At 41.4% G+C, this 12,036-nt stretch overlaps 1 protein-coding gene across 1 annotated transcript in view; it reads right to left on the bottom strand.

Moving 5' to 3' along the window:
• Window positions 1-12,036, bottom strand: part of Kcnh8 (potassium voltage-gated channel subfamily H member 8) — a 410,173-nt gene that overhangs the window by 89,057 nt on the left and 309,080 nt on the right. The window contains exon 8 of the mRNA XM_060369655.1: window positions 2,395-2,592. Within this exon, the coding sequence (XP_060225638.1) occupies window positions 2,395-2,592 (198 nt within the window). The remainder of the gene's footprint in view (window positions 1-2,394; window positions 2,593-12,036) is intronic.

The following is a 12,036-nucleotide window of genomic DNA, read 5'->3' as shown; positions in this document are numbered from 1 at the left end:
AGCAGTAACAGTGACCTGAGGAATGGTAGCACACTCAGAATGCAGAGGTCCCTTAGGCATGTCTGGAGACTGGAAGCTGAAAGCTGTCACTGTTGTTGGGGCTAGGGTATCTCCCTGAAGGAAAGCCTGAAAACCAAGAGCAGAAAGAGCTTTGCCCTTCTTCCTGCCTACCAGCTCTCACTGGTGCCCCCTACTGGCAGAAGTAAAGGAAGTTGGCTGCCAAAGAAGAAAGGTTTGTGGAGTCAAACCCCTGATACATATATTTTAAAATATTAATTACAGTTTATTCACTTTGTATTCCAGCTGTAGCTCCCTACCCCATCCTCTCCCCATCCCACTCACCCTCCCTCAGTCCAATGATAGGGGAGGTCCACCTCCCCTATCATCTGACCCTAGTCTATCCGGTCTCATCAGGACTGGCTTCATTGTCTTCCTCTGTGGACTGGTAGGGATGCTCCCCACTCAGGTGGAGGTGATCAAAGAGCCAGCCCATGAGTTCATGTCAGAAATGGTCCCTGTTGCTATTATTGGGGAACCCTCTTGGACACTGAGTTGCCATGGGCTACTTCTGTGCAGGATTCTAGGTTATCTCCATGCATGGTGCTTGTTTGGAGTATCAGTCTCAGAAAAGACCCCTGGGCCCAGATTTCTTGGTTCTGTTGCTCTCCTTTTGGAGTTTCTGTTCCCTCCAGGTCTTTCTATCTCCCCGTCTTTCATAAGATTCCCTGCACTCTGCCCAAAGTTTGGCTATTGAGTCTCAGCATATGTTTTGATACACTGCTGGGTAGAGTCATTCAGAGGCTCTCTGTGATTAGGCTCCTGACCTATTCACTGTTTTCTCCCTCTTCCAATGTTTATCTCGTTTGCCTTTCTGAATGAAGATTGAACATCTTACCTAGGGTCCTCTTTCTTGCTAGCTTCCTTAGGTGTACAGATTTTAGTATGACCATCCTACATAGTATGTCTAATAAACACTTATAAGTGAGTATATACCTTGTGAGTCTTTCTGCTTCTGGGATACCTCACTCAGGATGATCGTTTCTAGTTCCCAGCATTTGCCTGCAAATTTCATGATTTCCTTGCTTTTAATTGCTGAGTAATATTCCATCGTGTAAATGTACCACAATTTATGTAACCATTCCTCAACTGAGGGACATCTGGGTTGTTTCCAGCTTCTGGCTGTTACGAATAAAGCTGCTACAAACATGGTTGAGCAAATGTCCTTGTTGTATACTTGAGCATCTTTGGATATATGTCTAGGAGTGGTATAGCTGGATCTTGAGGAAGCGCTATTCCTAATTGTCTAAGAAAGCACCAGATTAATTTCCAAAGTGGATATACAAGTTCCCACCAGCAATGGTGTAGGGTTCCTTTTTCTCCACATTTTCTCCAGCATGTGTTGTCACTCCATCCTTGATTGCAAGCTGTAGTATAGAGCAACATTAATAAAAACTGCATGGTACTGGCATAGAAACATAATGGTGGATCAATGGAATAGAAGAGAAAACCCAGAAATAAATTCACACACTTATGGAAACCTGATTTTTGACAAAGATGCCAAAACCATACAATGGAAAAAAGATAGCATCTTCAACAAATGGTGCCAGTCTAACTGGATGTCTACATGTAGAAAATGCAAATAGATAAATACCCTTCACCCTGCACAAAACTAAAATCCAAGTGGATCAAAGACCTCAATATAAAAACGGACACACTAAACCTGTTAGAAGAAAAAGTGGGGAAGAGCCTTGAACTCACTGGCACAGGGGACAACTTCGTGAACAGAGCATCAACAGCACAGGCTCTAAGAGCAACAATCAATAAATGGGACCTCATGAAACTGAAAAGCTTCTGTAAAGCAAAGGACACTGCTGTCAAAACAAAACAAATGCCTACAGACTTGGAAGGGATCTTCACCAATCCTATATCTGACAGAGGGCTAATATCCAGAACATATAAAGAACTTAAGAAGTTAAACAGCAACAAATCAAGTAATCCAATTAAAAAATGGGGTATGGAGCTAAACAGAGAATTCTCAATAGGGGAACATTGAATGGCAAAGAAACACTTAAAGAGATGCTCAACATCCTTAGTCGTTAGGGAAATGCAAATCAAAACGACACTGAGATTCCACCTTACACCCATCAGAATGGTAAAGGTCAAACCCCAGATTTTTAAAGCAGAATATTGTAGAATGAGTCTGGGGTTTGGGGAAAATGGTACAACAGCATATTGGTTAAATGGAATAGTGCTGACCTCACTGACCTGCCTTAAGAACTACCCAGTATTGCATGGAAGCATTCAAACATGGGATACTTAAAACAAGGAAGAATGCAAATTACTTGTTCCTTGGAGTTTTAATTTAATTTCTTGCTCCAGAAAAAGATCCCTCACCTCCAATCAGCATGGTGCAGATGGAGAAGATCTTCTCTGCATCTGTGTTAGCAGACACATTCCCGAAACCAACGCTGGTGAGGCTGCTAAGAGTGAAATACAAGGCTGCAATGTAGGCGCTTCGGATGGACGGGCCCCCCAGCGTGTTGTTGCCATAATACGGAGATTCCAGTCTCTTCCCCAGCTCGTGAAGCCAACCTGTAAGAGATGAAAAAATGACAGGCTTAGGGCCAAAAACTAAGTTCTATTTTAGTGGGAAACAGAATTAAATGGAAACTAAAGGCACATTATACATTATTGCTATTAAAACTGAAATATTTTTTATTCATTGCAATAAAATACAAAGATTTCATGGTCAAGTGATTGGGGGCTTCAGAGGATGAAATAGAGATGGTTACTCTTAACAACAGTGAGGGATACACACATCCCACGAAAATCATCTCACCTGACAGTTTAAAGGCCCGTAAGGGCAGAAGGGTGTTTTAGTTTCCCTTACATCTGTGTCTGTTTGATGCTGAAATGGAAAGAGCCTCTCCTATGCTAAGCAGCCACTCCACACCTTGAGCTACACCCCATACCTGAGTACATATTTTAAACTCTACGTGATTAAGCAGCTTCACACAAAGAGGCTTTGCTCCTGCTGAGCAAAACCTTCTCCATTTAATCAAGTCACTGACACTTAGTTACCTTCTAAGCCTCGTCTGGTCACCTTAGACCCTGCTCCTTTACTTAGTAGATTTCCCCAAAAGCTCACTCTGCATTAGGGCCTGGAGAGCAAGAAACCTGGACATATAAGTGGTATACAAACAGGGCTTGATACCCACAGCTGTTTTAGGCCACAGTGTAATTTTATCAAGGGAGATGTTTTGAATATGTCTCTCTTACTATAACTAAATTTTATTACATTATATTATATTTATAAAATTCTATATAAAAATCTTAATACAACTGAGAGAATACTATGTATAATTGTGTAATGCTGGTATAATCTATAACGGAGATACAACACAAGACCACTTTAAAATCTTGACCTAGACAACTACACAAGACCAGTGAAGTCATGGATCTTGGAAGGGAGCCTATAGCTGCCACTGTACTAAACCAGCGAAACCTCTAATTGCATTCTAAATACTTGTCCTTATATCTACAGATTAGTGTAGTCCTCACCACTCATCAAAGAAACTTTTCTTGGTAGTAGTCATAGACCCTTACAGAAAACCATAACCAACCAAAATGGAGTTATGGAGCCCAGTCCCAAGAAATACATCCGTAATATTATCTCTGTACCTAAATTTCAGGGACAAATGCAGAAGAGAGTACAGAAAGATTCTAAGAGCCAGAGAATTAAGGAGTTTGCTGTGCCTATGAGACTAGTAATGCCAGAAGTCTCACCAACATGACAGCCTAAGCTTGAGCAGAACAAAGAGAGCAAGAGACATACCAATGTGAATGGCGGGAAAGGCCGCAAGGCCTTAGCACTGTGTGAAGAACAACAGGAAACTGAGCAATGCTAAGAGTAAGAGAACTAGTCTTCCCTGGGGAAAATCACAGCAAATGATCAGCCCTGAAAGCATATACACATAAGTAATGTTCTACAGACTGAACAGGTTTTATTGATGTATCTAAAAATATATATGCATGTAACAACAGTTTTAAAAGGGGGCATGAATTTGAAAGAGAGAAAGGAGGAGCATATGAGAGGATTTGGAGGGAGAAAAGGAAAGGGGGAAATTATGTAATATTAATTTAAAAAAATGAAAGAATACAAGAATAGAAACATGTTTTTAAATCACAATACTTAAAATCACAATTAGATAAATTAAACAATCCAGCAAGCATAAAATATTTATTTGAAGATTTGCCATTTAAGATTTTCTATTTCGTAATTCTCTCTACGATAAGCATATAGGCTTCATATGACTTTAGGATAGATCCTATTCACAAACCACCAAATTATAAACACTTCATTTAATGGCTGCCTAGAAAAGATGGAATTCCATTACATTTTTAAGGCACTGATAGCCAAAACACACATAGCTACAAGTGGCACCCAGACATGTTGCTATGCAGAATGGAAAACTTGATTTCTAAATGTGTACAGGAAGTAGAAAGGGAAGAAGGGATGAATATTCTGTTTCAGGACATCAGCAAAAAATTTATTAAGGCTGCTTCTGCTGAATTCTCTTCCACTTTGCTCTCAGAGAGAATTTTCTGTTTTCCCTTTTCCTCCTCCTCCTCCTCCTCCTCCTCCTCCTCCTCCTCCTCCTCCTCCTCCTCCTCCTCCTCCTCCTCCTCTTTCTTCTTCATATATTCTGTCTCAAAAACAGTTGGGAGAATAGTTGAGCAATTTGACTGTACAACCAGAGAGGTCGTAGGTAGAGGTGGAAGTTCTTGGAAAGCAAATAGTGGTGGAAAAGGGAGGAATAAAGGCTGACTGAGCCAGTGACTGAGCAAGAAGTGGGAGTTTCCTACAGGATGAAAGAAGAAAGCAAACTGGGCTCAAAGGCAGCTCTTGGTCCTGCCCTGCTCTGTGTACTTTTGGTTTCAAATCCCTGCAGCTCCTGGGTGGGGCAGGAGACTAGGAGGAGGAAGAGGCTGTGCTGTGTCACAGGGTTAAAGAAAAACAGACTGTTTTGAGAGAAAGGGTAAATCTTGAGCCAACTGCACTGAAAGAGGAGTAGCCTGGGATTACAAAATCACTATTGGATTTCCTAGTAATTGTACAGCATATGCCTACTAATGGTGCTAACCATACTTATGATGAGATGATAGCTCTGACATGTTTTAAAGATACTGTTGTTTCCTATGGAATACATTTCCCTCAGGTGAAACAGATATTGAGTAACTGGGCCACCCAAAATAGAGTTATTCCCAAGACTCGAAAGGTCTGGTAACAGCTGTACCAGCGGCTAGTCAGCAGAAACAATGGTTAATGTGATGGAAGTAGGAAGCCATGAATACTGAACAATGAAATAAAACAAGGGAAATGAATATTGTTAAAGATCAATTGCTTGGTGGTGGGAGGTATTCTGACCTACAAGAACAGATTTGATTTCATCACCCTTTATACAACAATGTTGCTTGGTGGCTGTAAGAGCTTGGGATAAAGTTGAGGAACCCAGAAAAATGGTCCACTTCATTTACTAAGATTGTTCAAGGCTTTGTGGAAGCCTTCACAGATTTTTTTTTTCAAATATTGGTTTCAGCTGTAAACAAAACCGTATTGAAAGACCAAAGATAAGCAGCGATTGTTATGTAGAGTAGGCGCAGTATAGCGGTAAGTTCCCTGAGGGGATAGCTACCTCCGCTGCATTCTTTCCCGCCTTCCGGTTCCGGGTGGGTACGTGACCCTGCTCACAATCTGCCTTCCCGCCTTCCCTGTTCTGGGTACGTGACTTAACTACGGCTTTGTTCAAACCACCCAATCAGAACCCTGTAACTGCTTCTCGCTTCTGTAACCGCGCCTCCTGCTCCCGAGCCCTATAAAAACCCGTCACCCTAACCGAGAGGCGCGCAAGTCCTCCGATAGGCTTGGTCGCCCCGGGTACCCGTGTATCAAAATAAACCTCTTGCGGCTTGCATCCGAAGGCTGGTCTCGCTGTTCCTTGGGAAGCGGGGTCTCCCCATCTAGATAGGCTCCAGGGAGTCTTTCATTTGGAGGTCCCACCGAGATCTGAGACCCCCGCCCAGGGACCATCGACCCAGCGTCGGGAGGTAAGACCTGCCGGCTTTTTGTTCTGTGAGTCTTGTGTATCGTTGTGTTAAACGGTCTGTCTTTGTGTGAGTTCGTTTCCAGGGGGTTCGAGTCCCCCTGTGGTCTGGACTTGGCCAGGTCATCTGTATCAGACGGAAACTAGAAGGAGCCGACGGGCTCGTACTTCTATTCCGTGCCTCCTGGGAGACGTCTCAGGAGTGCCTGGTAAGGGTAACCCTTCTTGGGTTCCCTTCTGTCTGGAAACACGAGCCGAGTGGGACTCTTTGGGGCGACGCCCCTGAGAGAAGGCTACGTGCTTCATCTGGGAGACGGAGGAACCGGACCTCCGACACGGTCTCCATCTGAATGTTTGTGTTCGCTTTGGCGCCGATCTCGTACCGCGCGGTTTGTGTTGTCTGCTGTCTGCTTGATTTTTGTCATAAGTGTAGTGAGTGTTGTTTGTCTGTCTACCTTTTGTTTTCTGTTCTGAAAGGCCTCACGAAATTTGTTTAAAATGTGTGCCTATGCGCCTTATTAGATCCATAAGCGCATATTGTATAGGCTGCCACGTGGTCTAAAGTGTCTCAGTGTCTCGCCGCCATCTTGACTTCACCATGTTATTTTATAATGTAACCGCCATCTTGGTATGGAAAAAAGAAAAAAAAAAAAACTTGGTCAAATAATTCTCATTTCCTTCTAGGTTAAAAGGATAGCTTATTTTAAATTGGTATTGGTTTTAAAAATTGCTTGCACTGGTAAATTCTGGTTTTAAAATCTGGTTTTAATTTTAAAGATTATGTTTATGCCTTGTGACTTCTACAAAAGGGGTACTTTGTTTTAATATCGCAAAAACGGGTTTTAAAAATTGTTTAAAGTTTATCAGACATTTGGGTATGACTATGACTGAGAAAATTGCAGTTTTTGAAATGTATCTTATGGAGAGCTGTTTGTTTGATAAGCTGCTTTGTTTAGAAAAAACATGTTTACACCCTCTTTATCTTGAGACAAAGAAAAGGGGAAGTTTCACCAAGTTCCTTAAAGCTTGTTCTAAGTTCCTTAGAGTTTGGTTGTTACCTTTATGTTATCAGATGCAGGAAAATTATCTTAAAAAAAAAATTTTGGCAGTTTCAGAACTCCTCTTTATAGTAATGTAACTTGCTTTTGCTTTGCCTATAAAAAGCAAATCGTACGTAGACTCTGGGCTTCAGCAGGATCATGTCAGAATGGAAAGGATTTTAGTGAGAGTTTTTATGTCGTCTGAAAAGCAAGAAAGAGAGCGAGAGCAAAAAAGTAAGCATGTCTGGTTAAGCCAGAAAAGAAAAGCTAGAAATCTGAATGTATATAGCATGTCGCAGAAGGTTAGTGGATGTGTTATAAAAAAAGCCAGAGAGTTAATATGATTTAAAGAAAAACTGTATTTTAAAATGTTATACTTCATTTAAAAGGCTGGTGATTCCTCATTACAAAATGTTTTTTTATGCTCTTTTAAGGAAAAAATTCTAGCTGATAGGTTTGGTATGGCTAAAATAATTACAGTTTAAAATTGTTCTGTTATGCAGTTGGTTCTAAAGCTTGTTCGATTACTGGGAACTTTTAGTTGTGGGGGATTATGGAAGCTCCGAAGTGTTTGCTGTATCATCAGCACCTAATGGCCATGTTTGGTATTGTCAGTCACAGCCTGTGCTAATGCTAGAACATGGCCAGCCGCCATGATGGTTCAGCAACGGAGAGCTCGTAAAGCTGTAGTTTGGCTGCCATATTTGTTTAAGACTTCCAGCTGAGTTCAGTTACACGTGGCCAGCCGCCCTGATGGTTCAGCAATAGAGAGCGTGTGAAGCTGTAGTTTGGCTGCCATGTTTGTTTAGGGATTCCAGCTCAGTTCGGTTACACGTGGCCAGCCGCCATGCTGGTCCGGAGATAGGTTTAGTCATTAGTGCTAAATGCAAAGCTTTTTAATGTTCAATTTTAATGCAAGTGGTAGGAGCAGCAAGATTAGCTAGCCTCTCTATAAACTGTATCCGATTAAAAGGTTTGCTTTGATTTTAGTTCAGAAAGAACAGATTTAAAGTCATGCTAAATACTGCAGTTGAGCCTTACCTAGTCTCTTGTCTATTTGTCTTAAAATATATACTTCTAGGACATGCATCTCGAAAATATGCTAGAATCAGAGATCATAGCATTCTGTTTTATAGGACACAGTTTAGAGCAGATGATAAAAACAGAGTAACTCGGATATGCTGGCCCTCAAGCTTGTCAGAAATCTGAATTAGGCATTTTAACGTGTAAGCTTATTGTGACAGGAAGTCCCGCAATCCTGGCAGTAGGTCCCCCAAGGTCTCCGAGAAGATTTGGGCACAACGACAGATGAATGCTACTCTGGATTGTGGTATGCTAACCACTGGGCAATATTGCCTCAACTGGCCCACTGCTAAGGCCCAGCCAAAACTGTGGACACCTGGAGTCAATGTTTCACGTTGCTAAGGGCGAGGTGAGGCCATTCTCTCGTTTCTTTCTCCACAGAAACAGTCTCTCATCTTATGTGCCTGGCAGAACTGCGTCTGTTCAGGATGCTGAAACACAGGAGCCAGGGACACTGCCTAGGTAATGGGCTAACTAGTCATCCCTGTCATTTTGATTGGCACATGGATTGGAATTTATTTAGCTTATAATTTATCCTTCTCAGGTCTCTGAACACCTTGACGGCTATGCTAAGCTTACGGTAGCTTTGCAGCTAGAGAAAAGACAATTAGATCAACTGTTAGCTCATTGATCAGCTCATTAGCTAGAACCACAGAGTACTAGATACCTTATTTAGAAAAAAAGACAGGTTTGCCTTGCTCACAGGACTCATGTCTTAAGATAAATAAGTGGAGCTTATATAGGGTCTGAGAATACAGGAGTTTAGGTTGTATTATTTAGTTTAAAAAAAATGTTTCAGGGTTGATAAATACAAAAGATTGGAGAGTCTAAGTAGTTTTTTTTAGGTATATAATTATAAGTTATAAAGAGAAATATTTTAAAGCAGATTAAAAATGGGAAATATTTTAAATTTCTCTCCCCTTTGCTACTGTTGTGCTTTTAAAAGTTCAGAGTGTTGACATTGATCAATAGAGTTCTGATAAGTTGATGGAGCAATAACTGCTTATTATTCAGTCACCAGGTTAAGATTTTAATTTCCTTTGTTGGCTTCTAAAGATAGACTAAAGGTGCTTCTCGTTATTTTAAAAACATCTGTTTAATGTGTGTATCTGACCCAAAAGTCATAGCTTTTAGTATGGTATTATTAATATCTGCCATTTCTGGGGTAGATTTTGACACAGAAATATCCTAAACCTATTCCTTCTAGTTGCTTTGTTAAGGAAAGTCCAAGCATCCAGGGTTTAGCACTAAAAGCCAGTAATGTATTTCTGCCTAACTTTCCAGTGTAAACATAAAGTAAAAGTGAAAACTAAAAGTATATGCTGAGTGTATAAAAATGGCCAAGCTTCATTCGTGACTAATTACAAACAGCTATGCCCACAGGGAAAAAAAAATGTTACTGTGGACACACTTAGGTTGTGTATAAAGGTTATAAAACAAACAGCTAACTGATACTCATTCAGTGGGATGCAGTTTTACCTGTTCCTCTCAAAATGTTTGATTTGCTGATATGTTACTTTTCTGAGTATTTAAAATTATGTATATTTCCTTTTGTGTACTAAAATTTCATATGAGTTTCAGGGATGTGACCTGGATCTGGCATAGCTCAAAAGGATCGCAGATGAGATTTTCCCTGATCTTTCCCATTTAATAGATAAATTTTAACTCCTGTCTCCAGTCTGAATTTGTCTCAGCAGATCTTCACCTGTTTAACTCTGTCTGGGATCAGCTGTGGACTGCAAGCTGAGATCTGGACTTCCTGGAAACTGACATGATTGCTCCCTGCCTCTTCGGGTGGATCAACGAACCAGATGCTTGGGACTTCCCCATTGCCCAGCCTTTGACTGGCATTTCAGCCTTCCTAGCCCCTGATGCCTACGGTCCAATGGTCAGCTCGAAGAAGCTCCAGAAGACGGATCTACGCCCAAATCCCCCCTAGCAGGCTGAAATGCTAAGTCAAAAGGGGCTCCCTGGCATTAGCTATTGTCTTGGACATCTGCTTAGCTGAAATGGACACTAATATTGCAGCAACTGGGCTAAAAGCCTCGAGAGATCCTGTAATCTCCTTGGCTTACTACCCCTATATCCACCCTGAAGGGACCCCAGATCCCATTATAAAAAAATAATCTATAAGATACAAGGGGTCATATCTGGAAGACCCAAGATTGGGTCTTCAAATGATCATAGGAAAGGGGGAAATGAAAGACCAAAGATAAGCAGCGATTGTTATGTAGAGTAGGCGCAGTATAGCGGTAAGTTCCCTGAGGGGATAGCTACCTCCGCTGCATTCTTTCCCGCCTTCCGGTTCCGGGTGGGTACGTGACCCTGCTCACAATCTGCCTTCCCGCCTTCCCTGTTCTGGGTACGTGACTTAACTACGGCTTTGTTCAAACCACCCAATCAGAACCCTGTAACTGCTTCTCGCTTCTGTAACCGCGCCTCCTGCTCCCGAGCCCTATAAAAACCCGTCACCCTAACCGAGAGGCGCGCAAGTCCTCCGATAGGCTTGGTCGCCCCGGGTACCCGTGTATCAAAATAAACCTCTTGCGGCTTGCATCCGAAGGCTGGTCTCGCTGTTCCTTGGGAAGCGGGGTCTCCCCATCTAGATAGGCTCCAGGGAGTCTTTCAGTATCAGACCCTAATGTGAAACAGCTGTTAATAAAGACCTTTGCATTTGAGAATGCGAATACTGAATGTAAAACAGTTATTAGGCCATTAAAGGAATCAACAGCACCAATGGACAAGTGGATAAAAGACACGACTAACATTGACTCTTAAAATCATCATGTCACTATCATAGGACAAGCTATAGTTAGAACTTGGTCAGCCGGGAGATAACAAGCAGACAGAAAAAGCTCCATCCAAGTATTGCTGATCTATGCACACCACTGAAGGCAGGATGCTCTTGATTTGGCCACAGATAAACCTCTTACCCTATCTCCAGAAATGCAAAGTTACAAAATAACCACTGGTATTTATCATCCTTTGCCTTCAGCAACAGTAGTGATGATCTGCGGAAGAAATGTATTAACTTTCCAAGGATTCATTGTGAATCCAGCTATTATAGATGGGGAGTTCAAAGGAAAAATTAAAATTATGCCATATGTAAAAAGTGAGATGCAAATTAATGCAAAAGATAGAATTTAACAGATGCTACTGTTTTCCTATATTAACTACAAAGTAGAAAGAACAGAGGAATGGGGGAATACTGGAAAATATGTGTTCTGGCAGACAATGATTGATAATCAGAGACCAAAATTAAAATTGCAAGTTAATGATGTTGAAATGAATGTTTTGGTGGCTACAGAAACTTGATATGATTATCATTTCCCCCAAATCCTGGAGTTCAGAGAGGCTACTTCAAAAGTTTATAGAAATTGTAAATTATCTCAAAAAAAAGTATGCAATAGATTACATCTGTGAGACCAGAAGGGCAAACAGGGAAATTGAGGCCTTATGTGGCTGACATACCCAAAAATTTATGGGGAAAAATTATGGCAATGAGGGACTTTGCAATCTCAGAGACAGCTCATGATAAAATTATGGGGGAATGGTAGATGCTCCTGGGGAAGGTATTGATATGTGTCATCAAAACAAAAAGTCACAGTCTTTTCCCATTGTCCAAACACAGGACATCATAGGGATTGAGCTTCTAAATTTATAAGAGAGGACACTGGTAAAATACCACTGGCCTTTAAAATGGTTGACTGACAAGCCCTTTCCTGTAGAAAAATCACAGACACTTGAGCAGCTGGTACAAGAGCAGCTAGAGGCCCAACATATAGAAGAGTCTACCAGATCATGGAATT

This window comes from Meriones unguiculatus, chromosome 16, assembly GCF_030254825.1.
Source record: "Meriones unguiculatus strain TT.TT164.6M chromosome 16, Bangor_MerUng_6.1, whole genome shotgun sequence".
NCBI lineage: Eukaryota > Metazoa > Chordata > Mammalia > Rodentia > Muridae > Meriones > Meriones unguiculatus.
This window is presented reverse-complemented; position numbering and strand designations above follow the sequence as displayed.